This window comes from Phycodurus eques, chromosome 7 (assembly GCF_024500275.1).
Source record: "Phycodurus eques isolate BA_2022a chromosome 7, UOR_Pequ_1.1, whole genome shotgun sequence".
NCBI lineage: Eukaryota > Metazoa > Chordata > Actinopteri > Syngnathiformes > Syngnathidae > Phycodurus > Phycodurus eques.
This window is the reverse complement of record NC_084531.1, coordinates 1,472,085-1,486,478: the sequence shown is the minus strand read 5'-3', so window position 1 is coordinate 1,486,478 and position 14,394 is coordinate 1,472,085. Positions and strand designations below refer to the sequence as shown.

The window sequence follows — 14,394 nt, the reverse complement described above, 5'->3', positions numbered from 1 at the left end:
AATCAATCGAGGGGCGGGATCGGGCCCAGGGGAGCAGCCCGGTGGACCGGACACGTCCCACACCGAGGGAGCCAGGGCGCTCTGCCGGCCCCCCAGCCAACCACTCACTTCCCCCACCGTCCCACGCGGACCCCCCTCCCTCCACCGCCAGGAGAGCCAGAGTAGATGATTAGTGTTTGACACTCAGTCTAAAACATTTATGCCCTGCAAAGTTTTGGCTTATTTCTTCACAGTATTCTAATTTTTGGAATTCCTGATTTCGTGGGTTTCATGAGCTGGAAACCCAAAATATCTAAAAGTAAACAAATAAATAAGAATAATTTTAATTGTGGGCCCTGAATCTATAATCTTTAGAAGTTTTATTTTTTGAATGGAATTATGGAAATAAATAAACCTTTCCATGATATTAAAATGGCGGCACGGTGAACGTCAGCCTCACAGTTCTGAGAACCGGGGATTGAACCCCGCCTGTGTGGAGTTTGCATGTTCTCCCCGTGCCTGCGTGGGTTTTCTCCGGGCACTCCGGTTTCCTCCCACATCCCAAAAACATGCATGAATTGGAGACTCTAAATTGCCCGTAAGTGTGAATGTGAGTGTGACTGGTTGTTTGTTTGTATGTGCCCTGCGATTGGCTGGCAGCCAGTTCAGGGTGTACCCCGTCTCCTGCCCGATGATAGCTGGGATAGGGTCCAGCACACCCGCGACCCCTGTGAGGAGAAGCGGCTCAGAAAATGGATGGATGGATGTACTTAAATTACTTCACACACACCGAAACTTTAGAGCATGATTCGACAGAATGCTGGTACAACTGTTAGTGCTAGCACGAGCTTGCTAGGCTAGATAACATTTTGTTGTCTGCTTGCAAGCCGTATCATATTAAAAGTAGGTGAACGTACCTGAAGCAATCCTTGAATTAAAGTCCTGTCCCGAGTACCGGTGACCGCCACCACATTTTCTCCCCATTTCGTTCTTATCATACATGCGATGCTATCCATTGTTGTTGTCGTCGCCATGGAAACGAGTGGATCCGGTCATGTTTGAGTTGAGGTATCAGAATACAAGATTTTATTGCAGAAGTCAGACATTGTGCCATCTTGAAAGACCAAATTTGTCATAGAGTGATCCAGGCATTACGTGTTGTCTGTCCCACACCGCCGATGTTTTTTTTTTAAAAATAACTTTATTGACAGTCAGATATTTACAGTACTACGTCAAAAGACACGCGACAAGGCAAAAAACAAACTAGCGAATGTCTTTTGCAGAGCCGATCAATGACGTCATTCATCGGATCGGGGCGTTATGACATGAAAGCCGATTAGCATCAAATGCAAATTATCAGCCAATACCGATCAAGCCGATCAGATTGGTGTAAACTCTAATATATACAGTATATATATATATATATATATATATATATATACATACATACATACATATACATGAAAAACTTTGGCACACGTGAACTACCTTCATTTACAAACCTCCTGTTTTCCGAGTAGTGCTTATTTTCACTTTACCTGCACAGCCCATTACACAGAACCCGTAATAAAAAAGTTACATGTTCAATTAGCTACCCTGCATTAAGGCCTAATTGTATTTGTACCTACCAGACATTGTTGTCTTAACTGCATATGTAACCCAGAAACACTGGCATGACACCCTCGAAATATACTTTCGGACAATATGTGTTGAGAGACATGCCTACATTGTGAGATGATAATATTGTCTTGGTTACATTGTGACATGTAAGTCATATAACAGTCTTCATATTGTATTACGTTTTGTTTGCAAACTGATTTTGTGGTCAGGTCTAACTAGTACAGTAAATCCCTGCTAAACTGGAGTTTAGCATTTGCAGATTTTTAACCGTGTTTTTTTTAAATTTTTTTTTTTTTTTTTTTTTTTTTTACAGAAAACAAGCAATTCCTATGTTAGTGTGTTGTTCAGTGTTGTACCACATTGTGCAGCGAAATGTAGCATGTAATTAAGAGCAAGAAGAAGAGGCAGAGAAGGCCCCCAATTAATCCAGTAATAGTCGTTCCCACAGAGCAGAGAGCATATATAGTTGTGCTCTTAAAATTACATAGCCTGGCAGAATTGGCAATATAGTGGACATTAATCCCTCGTTTATCGAAGGGCTTACGTTCAAGAAGAAACCTGCAGTAGACGATATCAGTGAAGTAGCGACTGATTAATTATTGCACTATTCATATTAATTCAAAAGTTTCATATATTCATCCATCCATCCATCCATTTTCTACCGCTTATCCGGGTCGGGTCGCGGGGGCAGTAGCTTTAGCAGGGACGCCCAGACTTCCCTCTCCCCAGCCACTTCATCCAGCTCTTCCAGAGGGATCCCGAGGCGTTCCCAGGCCAGCCGAAGGACGTAGTCTCTCCAGCGTGTCCTGGGTCGTCCCCGGGGTCTCCTCCCGGTGGGACGTGCCCGGAACACCTCAACAGGGAGGCGTCCGGGAGGCATCCGAATCAGATGACCCAGCCACCTCATCTGGCTCCTCTCAATGCGGAGGAGCAGCGGCTCTACTCTGAGATCCTCCCGGATGACCGAGCTTCTCACCCTATCTCTAAGGGAGAGCCCGGACACCCTGCGGAGGAAAGTCATTTCGGCCGCTTGTATCCGGGATCTTGTTCTTTCGGTCACGGCCCACAGCTCGTGACCATAGGTGAGGGTAGGAACGAAGATCGACCGGTAAATTGACAGCTTCGCCTTTCGGCTTAGCTCCTTCTTTACCACAACGGACCGATACAAAGTCCGCCTCACTGCAGACGCTGCACCGATCCGCCTGTCGATCTCCCGTTCCATTCTTCCCTCACTCGTGAACAAGACCCCAAGATACTTGAACTCCTCCACTTGGGGCAGGATCTCATCCCCGACCTGGAGAGGGCATGCCACCCTTTTCTGACTGAGGACCATTGTCTCAGATTTGGAGGTGCTGATTCTCATCCCAGCCGCTTCACACTTGGCTGTGAACTGCTCCATTGAGAGTTGGAGCTCACGGCTTGATGAAGCCAACAGAACCACATCATCAGCAAAAAGCAGAGATGCAATACTGAGGCCACCAAACCGGACCCCCTCTACACCTTGGCTGCGCCTAGAAATTCTGTCCATAAAAGTTCTGAACAGAATCGGCGACAAAGGGCCGCCTTGGCGGAGTCCAACCTTCACCAGGAATGAGTCCGACTTACTGCCGGATATGCGGACCAAACTCTGACTCCGGTCGTACAGGGACCGAACAGCCCGTATTAGGGGGTTCGGTACCCCATAATTCCGAAGCACCCTCCACAGGACTCCCCGAGGGACACGGTCGAACACCTTCTCCAAGTCCACAAAACACATGTAGACTGGTTGGGCAAACTCCCATGCACCCTCAAGGACCCTGCCGAGGGTGTAGAGCTCGTCCACTGTTCCACGGCCAGGACGAAAACCACACTGCTCCTCCTGAATCTGAGATTCGACTTCCCGACGGACCCTCCTCTCCAGCAGCCCTGAATGGACCTTACCAGGGAGGCTGAGGAGTGTGATCCCCCTGTAGTTGGAACACAGCCTCCGGTCCCCCTTCTTAAAAAGGGGGACCACCACCCCAGTCTGCCAATCCAGAGGCACTGTCCCCGATGTCCACGCGGTGTTGCAGAGGCATGTTAACTCCCCACTGACTCACAACACATGCATTCTCCCCACCGACTCACAACATCCGGAGTCGAGGTCAGCAGCGCCCCATCCCCACTATACACAGTGTTGGTGGTGCACTGCTTTCCTCTCCTGAGACGTCGGATGGTGGACCCGAATTTCCTCGAAGCCGTCCGGAAGTCTTTCTCCATGGCCTCACCGAACTCCTCCCATACCCGAGTTTTTGCCAGAGCTGCATTCCGCTTGGCCAGCCGGTACCCATCAGCTGCCTCAGGAGTCCCACAGGCCAAAAACGCCCAATAGGACTCCTTCTTCAGCTTGACGGCATCCCTCACCGTTGGTGTCCACCAACGTGTTCGGGGATTGCCGCCACGACAGATTAAATGGTGGAATACGGCCTTAGCTCGCCAGCAAGTTAGCGGCGAGCAGCAAGTTACCTGAGTGCACAGTAAGCTCGCGACTTTGATGGTGGCAGCCTGACACAGTTGCAGTTCCTACCAATCCATTTTTAACAAACTAGGCTTGCTTAAACAAAAGCGAACGAGCTAACTAGCTAGTAGCGACGTTGTGACATCACTTCCTCCTTTTTGCTGGAAGGAGGGGCAGATTCATGTCACATTACCGTAACTTTTGCGCACGTAAAATTGGCGGTGTTTTAAAGGTTTTCGATGCAGTGTTTTAAACGTTTTTGTTTTTTGTGCAAAAATACTGAGTGGCGGCATGGTGGGCGACTGGTTAGCACATCTGTCTCACAGTTCTGAAGACCCGGGTTAAAATCCGGTATCGCCTGTGTGGGGTTTCCATGTTCTTCCGTGCCTTTGTGGGTTTTCTCCGGGGACTCTGGTTTCCTCCCACATCCCCAAAACATGCATGGTAGGTTAATTGAAGACTCAAAATTGCCCGTAGGTGTGAATGTGAGTGCGAATGGTTGTTTGCTTGTATGTGCCCTTCGATTGGCTGGCAATCAGTTCAGGGTGTACCCTGCCTCCTGCCCGATGACAGCTCGGATTGGCTCCAGCACGCCCGCAACCCTAGTGAGGAGTAGCGGCTCAGAAAATAGATGGATGGATTTAAGTAACAGTATCAGATAATGGTACGAAGTTTTGACATGTAGGGTTTACTTTCACTTTAAGTGTGGGCTATCGTAATTGTGTAAATATGTCTTATTCAAAGTTTTGTACAAATTGTTTCTGTAATTTGTAACAATTTCACACATGCAGATTTTTAGCTCATAGGGAGGTGATTCTGATGCAAGCACATGCACTCACTCACACACACACACATTGATTCAGTGGGATTTAATCTTTAAGGAAAGTAGCACTGGCTGTGAGGATAAGTAGGGCCAGTACGTGGGGGCTAACAGCTGTGTGGATAGTGGCTTTTAATCCCACTGGATTTGAACATGATGGAGGGATACAACAACAAATCAGTGCATGTGTTTTGAATTCCATCTCATATTACTAACAAATTATTGACAGAAATGTGTGTGTATCTGGTTGCACTCAAAATTATTAAATTATCATTGTGCATTGCATTTATTTTCCAAATGTACAAACTTTAGAAAACTTTAAAAAATATAATATAATATTTATGTAATGTTTGTTGTGTTCAGTTTTTATTATTTTTTTATTGTTCTGTTTTCATTTGTTCATTGCAACATATTATAAGTTTGTTCATGTTCAGTATCATTTGAAATATGGGTTGGTTGAACTCCTCCTGGAGCCATCACCTTATCATGGTGGAGGGGTTTGTGTGTCCCAATGATCCTAGGGGTTGTCTGGGGCTTTACGCACCTGGCAGGGTCACCCATGGCAAACAGGTCCTAGGCGAGGGTCCAGACAAAGCACGGCTCAAAGACCCCCTTTGAAGAAAAAACTATTGAAACACGTTTTCTCTTGCCCGGACACGGGTCACCGGGGCCCCCCTCTGGAGGTGGGGCTCGATGTTGAGCGCCTCGTGGCCTGGGGCACTGCCGAAAAGGCAATGTGGGTTCCCCTTTTCATGAGCTCACTACCTGTGGGAGGGACCACAGGTAGATGTTTTGTTTTTTTGGCTTGATGTTTTGTACAGAATTGCCTCCTATGATAGATGGAATGCAAATAGCTAGAGTTATCTGCAAAATCTGTAATTTTTCAGTAATTGTTTGCCATGAAGTTTCTAATTAATCGTTTTACAAAAGACAACAACAAAAAATTTAAATCACACATAGTCGTCATCTATGTACATTCCTGAACAGAACCCTTATTTTTAATGGTTGAATGTAATGTGATTCTTTATGAATACCTATGTATGGACCCACACTATGTCAGTGAAACTGCAGGCCCGAGGCAGGTGCTAATGCATTAGCAAGAAGCAGGTGAGGTGTCCGTCTTCCGTATTGTTCACTCTCTGAATGATTACCCACCCATTCACTGCATTTGATAACGTAGGTATATTTTGAAACGTGTGTGCATGCGTGCGAGAGTGCGCAGGTGATGATAATCTAATAATAATAATCTAATAATAATAATTTTAAAAAAAAACTGTTTTGTGTGTTTCTGATGATTCCAAAATAGCAATTAACACAAAAATAAGTGAATTACTATTGACCAGCTTTGTCACAATTTAGGGAATCAAGATACACAGTGGGTACGGAAAGTATACAGACCCCCTTAAATTTTTCAGTATTTGTTATATTTTGTTATATTTCAGCCATTTCAATTCATTTCCCCCCTCACTAATGTACACACAGCTCCACCCCATATTGACAGAAATAAAATGAAATTGTTGACATTTTTGCAAATTTATTAAAGAAAAACTGAAATATCACACACCCATCAGTATTCAGACCTTTTGCTCAGTATTTAGTAGAAACACCCTTTTGAGCTAATGAGTCTTTTTGGGAAGGATGCAGCAAGTTTTTCACGCCTGGATTTGGGGATCCTCTGCCATTCCTCCTTGCAGATCCTCTCCAGTTCTGTCAGGTTGCTCTTTGGAACCTTAAGTGCAGCAGAATTTTTTTGTAACCTTGGCCAGATCTGTGCCTTACCACAATTATGTCTCTGAGCTCTTCAGGCAGTTCCTTTGACCTCATGAGTCTCATTTGCTCTGACATGCACTGTGATCTGTAAGGTCTTATATAGACAGGTGTGTGGCTTTCCTGATCAAGTCCAATCAGTATAATCAAACACAGCTGGACTCCAATGAAGGTGGAGAACCATCTCAAGGATGATCAGAAGAAATGGACAGCACCCGAGTTAAATATGATTGTCACAGCAAAGTGTCTGAATACATATGGCTGTGTGATATTTATTTTTTATTTTTTAGTCAATCTCCAAAAATTTCAACAATTCGTTTTTTTTTCTGTCAATATGGAGTGCTGTGTGTACATTAATGAGGAAAAAAAATGAACTTAAATGAGTTTAGCAAATGGCTGCAATATCACAAATTTAAGGGGGTCTGAACAATTTCCGTACCCACTGTAAAACATGAACTGTTGAATGGTATGGAATGTCCAGTTGTATCACATCACGAGAAGGAGGTAAGCATTCATAGCGTTCCCAGAAAGATCAAGTTGAGGAACCGGTGGGAGGATGTGGCCAGAAGAGTTGAGCTGCCGATAGATCCGCGGTTGTTCGAAGCCTTTGATCGCCCCCAGCTCATGAGAGAGCTCACCGGTATGAACCGGTATATGTCTGGGTATGAACGACAGGACAGAGTTCATCGCTGCCAGGGGCTGCTACTGTGGCTACTGCTAAAAAACTCCGGGCGTCGGGCACATCCCCATTTGACGTCATTACCCAGGATGCAACTGTGACGAAAAAGCAATGGCGGCCTATGTTGAAATTACGATTTGTAAAAATATATCAATCTGGAAATGTTTATCGAAAGTTGTATCTTATTGTTATGTTACTCAAGTCGAACGAGACCATATATACCAAACATCAGCAATCGGAGTTCACTTTAACCCTTTAATATCTTCAAATTTGGACAGAAGATATGGTAGGTATATCCAGTGGGCACTCACAATCAGTAATGTATCCTTTGGCAGGGGAGGGAGGGGGGTAGAAAAAAAAAAAACTTAAAAAAAAAAAAAAAAGACTTACCTCTCAAAGTATGTCAAGATACCAAAAATCTGCAGTTTTTGTGTACTTTACAAGATATCACAGTCCCTTAGGAAATTGTCCAGTTGTACTATGGGTCCAGAGAAGATTAACTACTTGGCGTTTTAAACCCAACTGATGAACCAACAACAAACAGTAAGACTGAGAACAGGCAAAGGAGAACTTCTAACTTTCATCATTTCTGCCAGGATATCAGGTCTTTTTGAATCAACCTGATATAGATTTCTTTTCACTGGCTACTAAAATGTGGGAGTATTTACAGTGCTTCTGTTGCTCTAAATTCAGACATTAAACAAAGAATTGTTCTTTAAAAAGAATATATTTGGCCTTTTGGAAAATTCCTTCCGCACGATTATAGAAACCTAATTTTTAGAAACTGACACTTCCAGAGAGATTTGGGTGTGCCACCCCAGATCAAGCATGATGATACAGTCTCATATGGTCTTTACAAACCAAAATGGTCAACCAACAAAACACAACTGCTGCAAGTTCGCTTATCACTCTGAACACTAAACAACAACATGAATAATATCCACGCTTCAGAAAGAGAGATGAGTCATGCACTTACAGTATCTGATCACCAGCATTTGGAAGAGCTGACATACTATTTCTAGACACCTAGGGAAAACTTCATATCCTGGTCTTTGGGAAAAAGACTCATTGAAGAACATATGACCCTATCTGAAACCTTGACTTCCCCGCCAACTTTAAGTCAATCTACAGGGACAGAGACGTTCTTCTCCAGAAATATTAGTTTGACCAAACTGCTCTGGTCCAGTGTCTGGAACAGACGCTGAGGTTAGCATTAGTCAGTATTAGCAACCCCGCTCCAACTATTAAAATGCATCAAATTATTATAGCCTACATCTCACGAAAGAAGTGACTTTTAGCTTTTCCCTGTCAGGGGGTCGTCGCCGCAGCCAGTCACTCTTATGATTTGTTTGTCTGACGTAACCCAACCATTTTTATCCACGATTTAATAAACCCATGTCCCAATGAACTTCACAAACTCGTTTTTAACTGAACGTGTGCACATTTGCACAATAAATTACTTCACAAACAATACGTGATATGATACACAGGCATTGCTTCACACAAAGCCTCACTCTCTTACTGCAATGGATTGGAGGCGTGCGCTGCCGCGCCGATCTTTTCTCTTTCTCAGCTTCGTCCATGTCACGTCACGCGACTTCTGGTTCTAAGGTGCTTCTGTCAAAATAAAAGCATGAGTTTCAAAATAAGAGTTTATATGTATAAATTAACTAAAACCTGCCTGACGGGAAGAACGTTTGACACCCCTGTTCTAGACTATGCAATCATTAATATTACTACTATGAATACAAATAGCACCGATTAGCCCACTTTAAATGAAAATAGGAGATTTTAGATCATGATAAGATTTTGATCTTGTCACCATAATCTTAATATGATTGGTCCCACTTAATGAGGCATCTCCCCCAAAACTTTGTGAGTTACCCCCAAGGCCCTTACTCTCACTGTTTAAATGAATTATCAGAATTTATTGCTGACTTGTTGACCCACACAGACAATATATGAGTCATGGGTGACGTTAATATTCATATGAATTTCCCATCGGAACCTCTTAGTGCAGCGTTTCAGACAATAATTGTTAGTTTTGGTTTCATGCAATTAATACGTGAACCGACACATAATAACAGCAATACTTTCGATTTGGTTTTAACCCAGGGCATTGCGACCTCAAATGTAATGGTACTTCCCTTTACCACTGCTACTGTATTATATTGAAATACAAACAAGCTCTCATCTCAGGTAGAATTAATTATTTTTCCCAAATAATTTGTCATGAGAAAAATAACCACAAATAATTATTTGATACAGTAGCAATGCTAACCCAAAAGCAGTCTACTTCCAACAGCTCCTCCTTTTCAGTTGATGATTTCCTCTTCCTCTTCCTGGGAAACTCATTAAAGAGCTGCTTTTAACTTAGGACCTGTTAAATATTAATAATTTATCACTCACCTCCGGTGCTGTACTTGCAGCTTTGAAGACAGCCATTATTCGACCCTTACTCAAAGACCCAACCTCGACCCTGAGAGTCTTTGTGTCAAATCTAAAGTTCTTTTAAAAAATTGTAGTACAACAAATTATTGATCGCATGGCCTCTAGCCATCTACTGTATTTGAACTTCTTCAGTCCGGATTCAGGCCAGAGCGCTCTACTGAAATGACCCTTGCAAAAGTGATGAATGATCTTTTACAGGCTATGAATTGTGACACCTCATCAATACTAATATTGCTCAACCTCAGCGCTCCCTTTGATACCGTTGATCACAATATACTACTAGAGCGCCTTGAAATGCATATCGGTATTACAGGCCCAGCACTTTCTTGGTTAGAACGCACTCTGTAATTCATGGTAATGTGACCTCTAAGTATTAATATGTCACTTGAGGAGTCCCGCAGAGATCGGTACTCAGCCCTCTTTTTTTCAGTATTTATATGCTGTCGCTGGGCTATATCATCCCCAAATATAAGATTAGCTTTCACTGTTATGCCGACAATACTCAGATATACAAACTAACTAGTCTGCATGATTGCTCTAATCTGGAGTTGTGTTTCGGTGAGATTAAACAGTGACTGTCCTGAAATGTTTTGCTCCTTAATCCTGAGAAAACAGCTGTTGATTACACTGGGGAACAATTTGAACAAATGTTTCTGTCGAGTTAGATTTTTATGCTGATTGAAACTAAAATTGGCATGCTGATTCCAAAATTTCAGTCAGTTTTTTTCGAGCATGTCAGGTTTTTCTCCACATCTAACCCAATATTTCCAAAACTGCATGTTTTCATCTTTGCAATATCGCTAGGATACAGCCCATCCTATCCGCTAGTGACGCAGAGATCATAGTCCACGCATTTGTTAGGTCTCGCCTTGACTATTGTAACGTGCTGCTTTCTGGTCTTCCCATGTGTAGTGTTAAAAGCCTGCAGTTAGTACAAAACGCTGCAGCAAGACGAGGACGAGAAGGTTTGATCATATTACCCCCATTCTGGCCTACTTGCGTTGGCTCCTGAGATGCAATTTTAAGGTCCTGTTACTTACTCATAAAATATTACATACGTTAGCACCCTCTTATCTCTTGACTTAGTTGTACTGTATGTTCCGTCCCGAAGCACTCACCAAACGCTGGTCTTTTGGTGACTCCAAGGGCCAGAAAGAAGTCTGCGGACTCTCGAGCATTTTCTATTTGGTCTCCACGGATATTAGAGCTGGTACCTCAGTAGAAATGTTTGAATCCCGACTTAAAACTTATTGTATTCTATGGCATTTAGTTAAAGTACGTTTGCCTGTTTTACTGCCGCTTGTCCTATCTCCTCCCCCTTCCGTTTCCTGCTCAGAGAGAGGGCTAGATGACGTTGACCGGATCTGAGGATGTTGCGGTTTGACCAACTGGGTCAAACCTTCTGAGGCAGAACAACTTTCCCGAAGGCGTCTACATGTGGCACCTTTTCTCTTTAAATTGACTCTTATGCGATCTTAATGAACATTGTACAGCATCTTGCCATCGTAATGAACATTGTTCAGCACCAGACTTTGTGATAAATGGTGCACAGTCAACATCCATTGCAGCCTGGTAATCCTGGTCACCACCCCACAACCCCCCATCTGCAGTCCCTTCTTAAGATTTCCTCTGTCCCCAAATGGGGTTTTGAGTTTTTCGTTGCCCGAATGTGGTGTTTAGATTAGGGGATGTCATCAATCATTTCCAACTGTGGGCCTGTGAAGCCCTTTGAGACTCTTTTGTGATTCAGGCCTGTACACATAAACTTGACTTGACAAACATACGTGCAATGGTCAAACTGTTAAATACGGCTCAGAAACAAATTTCTCTTTGGTTGATGCAGCAACTACAAATTAATTAATAGATACCATTAGACAAAATTAATTTATAGATAATGGAACATAAGGTAGTGTGGAGAAAGTTTATTAATTACTAGAGAACAGTTTATTAATTACTAGAGAACAGAAAATAATGGCAAGAAGCAATGTTACATCAACTGATTTCTTTTGTACTTTCCATTACTGGTAATACTGATACCCCTGTGAGTTTCTTTTGTCGTAATTCTAAAATGTTTATTTGCAGATTCTTTTGATGGGCGTTGTGTGACCCTTCTGGAGGTATGTGGGAGCTGGCCTGAGAGCTTTGGTGTTCCCCGGCACAATATCAGCTTTACAGATGCCAGTGATGAAGGCCTCAGGGAGAGATTGGCAGATGCTATGTCTGACTTTCCTTCTCGGGATATAGAAGGGTCTGCTACAGGTCAGTACAGCTATGAAAAACATACACTTTTGCAAACACAAACATACCCTTCAATGAAACATTTTGCTATGGCCACTTGGGGAGCCATGACAAATGCAATGCTTTGAAGTTGGGCCACTCACAATTTTCACAATTTAGAACAATTTCAGTGATACGTCACAATACCAATTCAAGCTTTGCGATATAATGATACAGTATAGATCAGGGTTGGACAAACATTGACTTTTAAAATTTGACAGGCAGGCCAAGCCAGGACCAGATGCTTACAGATAAAAAAATAAACAAAAACAAAAAAAGGCATTGTAGTGTTAATACTTAGATTTACTTTTAATGGGAACAGCGTTGTTTTGTTGATCACCTTTTTACCTGTGCATCAAAGTCTGGTGTTAGTTTTGTTGTGGGAATTCTCAGAACACATCTGAGGTGTTCATCACTAAGCTAGCATCTATGTGATGTTTTGTTGGTGTTCATCACACTACAAGTCTGTTCACACACACGTGTGCCATACACCACCAGCATCCTCTGTGCCATCTTCTGGATTTTTTGAAAATTTGTCTGCGCTTAATGAAGCATAAAACTCATCTAGTTTGAGAGTTGAACTTCTTTTTTAAGACAGTATCACACTGGAGATCAATCAATCAGTTCCATCTGCAGCTCCCGTGGCGCTGTTTCATGGTCTTGTGTGACCAAATCTTAGATGGCAGTTTGTCAGATATAGGTGTTTTGCTGAGCCTGCGAGCTTGATTTTAACCGCTGACCCGCAGCCATCAGTTACTGTGTTGATTGGCTCTTAGCATAATCAGCATGCTTGGTTGACTACTCACAGCTGATGTTGTATTCCTCTAAAACCACAATGGTTTCTTAACAAATTAGACATACAGCCTTTGACCGGGCTTCAGTGAAAAAGTATTTTGTAGGCAATTCTATATTAAACACTCGGCACTCACTGTCGACTTTTCTTTTCACTGGGCCACTCATGGTTGAAGAAGGGTTCAGAGCAGTAGCAGAGTAAAAACAGAACAGTACCTACTGCGCTACCTGGTGGAACCACTGGTCATTACAGGACAACCTGGTGGAACCACTCGGCATTACAGGACAAGGTCAAATAATGCAGTCATGATTTTGATATGATTTGGGCGATTCTGTACCAATCTTTGGTGGGCCGGAATGAAATGATCAATGGGCCAGATGTGGCCAGATGTGGCCCGCGGGCCGTAGATTTCCCACCAATGGTATAGCTAGATAGATGTCTACCATACAATGTATGGTAGATATCCATACAATTTTGTTATTTGAGAGTTTGAATTTCCTGTAGAATCCTGTAGTTTCTTTCCCTCCACTTATTAATATTCTTACGGCAAGAGCTGTGCTGGCTCACCAGACTCCGAGCCAGGAGAAACGCTGGGCTGGGGAGCAGAGCCAGGGCTGCAAGTTGCATTTGAAATGTCAATGATCCATGTGTCTTTAGTTCTCGCAGAGAGCTGCGTTCTTCATCGACACACAAGCCGCGCAAGGTCGGACCGTCACTGGCTGGTCCACCTGTTGCGGTTGGTCGGTGTGGTATTCTCTTTTTTTAAATTATTTGTTTATTTATTTTAATATTCATTCATTTATTCATTCGGCTTCCATACCGCTTATCCTCAGTTTCGAGATGGTATCAGGGTAGTAATGCTGCCAACAGCAGAAAACCAGCTTGAAGTGATTCTTCCACACAAGCGTTATTGAGATGTGGCATGTGACCACTTTATCCAGACCCATGCTCACAGGTAGGGATGAACCTGGGGGAAACCTCAAGTGCCATTAGCAACAGAATTATCTGTTTGGCATATGCAGTGAAGATTTGACACATGGCACAAAGCACATATCAGTTGTGTAGCTCATCCCACAAATTCTCATTTCTAATGGGACATTGTTTAAAAAGCAAATAAGTATGTTACAACAGATCTACCAAACGAAAATGTCTTCCAAGTATGAACTATAAAAAAAAAAAAAAAGTACTCATACAAAAACAGAACATGCATCTACAATATTCCTGGCAATTAATCTGGGCACTGTATACACGCACAATTATGATGACTGTACTGTAGTTCCATTTAGTGGGAGACCTGCACATGTTTTTCCCTTCTTGCGTTCCATAGCATGGTGGGGGCATCATAGTCAAGCTCCAAAAAAAGAAAAACACATTTTTCTTTTTTCCGTTTCCAGTATTGGTCCGCGACGCGGGTGGTTGAGACCCTTGTCTTAGATTACCCTCAGCAGTATACTCACTCTACAACAGAAAGTTTGTGTGCTCGGGTCTGACATGTCTTCACTCACACTATTTTACTTTGAAGCTTCCTGCCT

At 43.0% G+C, this 14,394-nt stretch overlaps 1 protein-coding gene across 10 annotated transcripts in view; it reads left to right on the top strand.

Moving 5' to 3' along the window:
• The window catches only part of bcas3 (BCAS3 microtubule associated cell migration factor), a 324,466-nt gene that overhangs the window by 290,144 nt on the left and 19,928 nt on the right, over positions 1-14,394 (top strand). For 9 of the 10 annotated variants that reach the window (XM_061680864.1, XM_061680865.1, XM_061680866.1 and 6 more), the window contains one exon: positions 11,875-12,051. The exons of the other annotated variant lie outside the window; for it this stretch is intronic. In XM_061680864.1, the coding sequence (XP_061536848.1) occupies positions 11,875-12,051 (177 nt within the window). The remainder of the gene's footprint in view (positions 1-11,874; positions 12,052-14,394) is intronic. 10 annotated transcript variants of the gene reach the window in all.